Here is a 4,631-nt window from a genome sequence, read left to right on the forward strand (position 1 = left end):
GGAACAAAACCAAAGCCTAACTTAGCCAATACCCAGAGCTGTCATGGCTCCAAAAAAAGTCGAAACATTCAGTTTTAAGTAAAATCATGCTCTCTCGCCTGTTGTATAAGTGATATGACTGAGTCTGTTTGGTTTTGCAGCGGCCTTTGTTGCTTCATTAATGGAGCACGAAACAGTGCTATGAACCAAGATTGAGAACTAAGAGGACCCATTCTGAGTTCTTACTAGTGATGATTAAATCATTGAAAAATGAATGTAAAAAAATGCCGATAAAGTCAATCCTTTTCATTTTAACAAGGTTACTCCCTCATTCCATCTATATAGGGCCTAATGTGTTTTTTAAGGCTAACTTTGATCAAATGTTAGAGCAATAATATATGACATGCAACTTACACAAAGCACATCGTCAAATTCGTATGTGAAAAGAGCTTTCAATGATGTAATTTTCACATTATGCATGTCATGTACTATTAATCTTGTTAATAGTCAAATGCAGTCTTGAAAAACGCATTAGGCCCTATATAAATGGAAGGAGGGAGTAAGTATGATGATTTCATCAACTGTGGGGCTGCCTTTAAACACAGTAGCTAGATTTCTTTAGGTCTTGTACAATATCGAAGATTCGATGGTTGAACACATGGCTAAGTAGAAGTCACCTTATAAATAGACGATCAATAATTTTGAATACTACACCATGGAGGATGGCTTAGATTTTCTTTTCCACTCCATTTTCTCACCACCCTTGGATTTTGCGAGTAGAAGTCCCATATATATTGATTACAGGGTACCATAAAAGAGCTATGTTGAATTGTATGATTTGATTTGTAGCTTGCTTTGATCAACTTTGGGGTTGCCTTGAAACACGTAGCTAGACTTGGCTAGGTCTTATATTGTAGTTCTGATTCGATTGACGTAGCTAAGCATGAATCGCCTTATAAATAGACAATGTGTTGGCTATTCCTCAATTGTATCAATTATTTTTGGGCATCAGTCGATCCTCAAGAGTGCAACATCGAGAGGGTGTGGTGTCGGCAGATGGTTATGCCGACAGTTGAGGGCGGCACAGGGATGGAGCAAATGAAGGGTTGAACTGCAATAATGCCTTATATTTAGTTACGGGGTAGTATTTTTTTAAGCAACTGATGCCTTAGGCACTCCCAATAAACGAACCCTAATTTCAATACATTGGCAAAGACGATAAACTTGGATTGATATTGTAAGGGTGCAACGATATGCATGAAAGAAGTCCTTTGCAACGGAAATACAAGTATCTACAAGGTGCTACTTGATAGAAGTTCACACAAGAAGCTCGGTAATTTGTCTCCGTCTCCATGCAGCACACAAGCCGTACGCACACATGTGCTCCCATGTGCCGCTGTGCTACTCACCACCCTACACAAATATCGCTCAGCCGCTGAACGGCCGGTACTCCTTGAGCTCGCCGATGACGTCGGCAATGGACCCGGCCGCGGCGGCCACGGACACGACGAGGCAGGCGGCGCTGAGCATCTGGAGGCAAACCCACCGCGTGCTCCCCCGTCGCACGCCGCGCTGCACGATGTACATCTCGACGGGGAAGTAGACGGTGAGCGGCCAGAACGCGACGGCGCCCAGGAGCCCCACGACGTCGCCAAAGAAGGGGAGCAGCATGGAGACGACGGTGGTGAGGCAGACGAAGGCCGTGCGCCAGGTGAGGCGGAAGACGCTGATGGCGAAGGGCCCCACGCGGAGCTCCCGGGCGATGAAGGCGCTGTCGGGCCACCTCGCCGCCGCCCACTTCTCGACGAAGGCGAAGAGGGGCTGGCAGAAGACCTGGTAGGCGCCGACGAGGTGCAGCACGATGGCGGCGTTGGCCACGTCCAGCAGCCAGAAGGGCTCGTAGAAGCCGAACCCCGTGAGGAGGTTGTCGGGCGCCGCGTCGCCGAACGCCGCGTACCCCATGCACCCGCACAGCATGTAGAACACCGTCGTCGTCGCCACGCTTATCCCCGTCGCCTTCTGCATCACCTTCGCCTCCGACGGCGGCGGCGCCTTCACCGTGTCCTGTTAAAATTTTGAAAAGGGCAGGCGTCGTCGTCAATACTAAGTACCACGTCAAAGAAACAGAGGATCCCAAGAAAGAAACAGAGCAGAACAGAGATTAAAATGCTTGCCTGGATTTCGATGAGGATGATGGAGTAGGAGTATGCGAAGGCGATGTTGCCGAAGGCCTGGAGGCTGCGCCACACCTTCTGCATGGAGGTCACGCCCGGGCCGACGCTGAGACCGGTGAGGCTGCCCTGGATGCCACCGTTGGCGACGGTCTGCGCGATGCCGAGGCCGAGCCCGATGGTGGAGTAGGTGAAGGACATGACGGCGGCAACGATGGAGAGCCACCATATCTGGTCGAAGTCCGGTATCTGCGAGAAGAGGATCTGCACCACCCCGAAGACGATCATGTACGGGTTGCTGGAGCTCTTGCACTCGTCCTTCCCGCTGCGGCCCCTGACGTCGTGGTAGTGGAAGCAGTCCGCCCTCCCGATCGCCCGCATGCTGATGGAGGCGGCGATGGTGTAGCCGATGGCGACGCCGACGAGGTTGGCGTACTGGATGACGCCGCACAGCTTCACCTTGGTGCCCGGGAGGTAGGAGCGGACGGCGTCCATGTAGGTGTAGTTGCGCTTGCCGGTCTCCGGGTCGCCGGAGCGGTAGCACTCGGCGAGGAGCGTGGAGGTGTAGTAGATGACGAGCGCGAACAGGAGCATGATGGCGGGGCCCGCCACCCAGCCGAGCTGGGCGATGGCCCACGCCAGCGAGAGGACGCCCGAGCCGATGACGGCGGTGATGATGTGGGCGCTCGCCGTCCACACCGTGCCCGACCGACGCGGGCGCCCGTCGTCGTCAAGCCAGTCGGACTCCCTGCCGTTACCGGCCTCCACCGATACCTCCATGGGCGCCATCCTGGCCGCGCCCTTCCCGTAGGTCGCCTGCCTCTTCTCCATCAGGGAAACGATGACAACTGGCGGGTGTCTCGCCTTGCCGGCGGGGTTGATTAGCTAGCGGCTAGCGGGAGCTTGGAGTGGTGGTTCTTGTTGTTGGTGGTGGTGGAGTGAGGGGGATGGGAGGGAGGTATATATAGCGAGGCGATGGGACAAGGGAGAGGCGTGCGGGGATGGGCTGAGGCCATGTGTGGTGCAGGATGTAGATGCAGTGAGGTGGTGGGGGTGGGGGTGGGGGATGCTGCCGTTGAGCTTTTGGTGTGGTTCCCGCGTGGAGGGGCGGGGGAGGAGGGAGGAGTGAGGAGGACGAAGGTGGTGTCTTGTTTCGCTTTCTAACTTCCACTGCCGCTGCCGCCTGTGGCAACTGGCAGCAGCTCCTCCTGGTCTTCGCGTGCTCTTTGCGCTGCGAGCACTATTGGATTTTTGTTAGTGCTGATGTGGAAGGATCAACTTAGTTTAGCTTTTGTTTCGTCCATTATTAGGGAAGTTGGGAGTCCTAATAAAAGACAAAAAAGAAGGAGCTAGAGAGGGAAATACCCAATGGTTCCTGGTTGTATATATGCACCCTATACAAGGAATTTTTAAAATATTTTTATAAAAAGTCAAAATAGGTAAGAACTATTTTGACAAAACACTTGACTTACTTTTGCACTAGTATATAAATTTTTATGAAAAAAACAAAAGTTGACCTCACAGCAAAAAAGACAAAATTTATTTGCTATTATAGGTCACTATTCACACTATTTTAGTTAAAAATTTTGTCTTTTTTGAAAAGAAGTCAAAGGGATATTTTCTTTTTGTGGATTTTTTCTCACAGGTACAGCAGGAGGTCAAGTTTATTTCAAAAATATTTTCAGGAATTTTTGACTTTTTGTTGAATTACTATTTTTTCTATATAGGGTGTGTATGTCCCCATAGACCACAAATCCTCCTTCGAGCTAGAGAACTGTACACAAGCCCTCAAGTAGTGAGGGCTAGGGATAGCAATGGGTTCCCATTACCTGTGTACCTGACGGGTAAAAAAATACCCGTGAGTACATAAATAAGAAAAATTCAAATCCAATGGGTATAGTGGGTACGGGTATGCTTTAGTATAACCCATACCCATGTCCTCATGTACCCGCATGTAATCTAACAAATAGGCTTTATATATTACTTAAAAAATCCTGCAACGCTAAAAATACCTTTTTTTAGAAAATCACCAAGCTTTATTCATCACAAGCCACAGAATGTGGGATACACGATGGGTTATGAGGTTGGCCAAACTAAACATGGCGCCCCAGCCTTAACGAAGGAGAGTGCTTGGCTAGCTTATGAGCTTCTATATTAACCTTACGACTTTCATATGTAAAACTATAGTGAAATAAACTGGTATAAGCATTGATTTCACTGATAATTGCTCCATTGCCCCCTGGACCTGTTGTTTATATCTTCCACGACTTGCCTTGCGTCCGAGGCGATAATAACATGGTGCAACTGGAGATCCTGCGCCAATGCAAGGGCCTCTCTGCACGCAATAGTTTACAGGGACACATGGTCATCAATTCCTCCAAGCACTAACGAAAAGCTGCCAAGATAATTTCCTTGTTTGTCCCTACTGACCATTGCCGTATCTCCTCCTCGCCCCCTTAATTAGCACACCTGCATCAACAT

At 49.7% G+C, this 4,631-nt stretch overlaps 1 protein-coding gene across 1 annotated transcript; it reads right to left on the bottom strand.

Annotated features, from left to right (window-relative positions):
• Positions 1 to 1,193: 1,193 nt before the first annotated feature.
• On the bottom strand, positions 1,194 to 3,102 carry LOC125550773 (amino acid permease 3). Its single transcript, XM_048713860.2, has 2 exons — positions 2,154 to 3,102; positions 1,194 to 2,043 (listed from the first exon to the last, which is right to left on the bottom strand). The coding sequence occupies exons 1-2, from the start codon at positions 2,979 to 2,981 to the stop codon at positions 1,408 to 1,410; spliced, it is 1,464 nt and encodes a 487-aa protein (XP_048569817.1). The 5' UTR covers positions 2,982 to 3,102; the 3' UTR covers positions 1,194 to 1,407.
• Between the last annotated feature and the right edge of the window lie 1,529 nt (positions 3,103 to 4,631).

The sequence above is a fragment of the Triticum urartu genome, chromosome 4A, assembly GCF_056163025.1.
Source record: "Triticum urartu cultivar PI428250 chromosome 4A, HENAU_Tu73, whole genome shotgun sequence".
Taxonomy (NCBI): domain Eukaryota; kingdom Viridiplantae; phylum Streptophyta; class Magnoliopsida; order Poales; family Poaceae; genus Triticum; species Triticum urartu.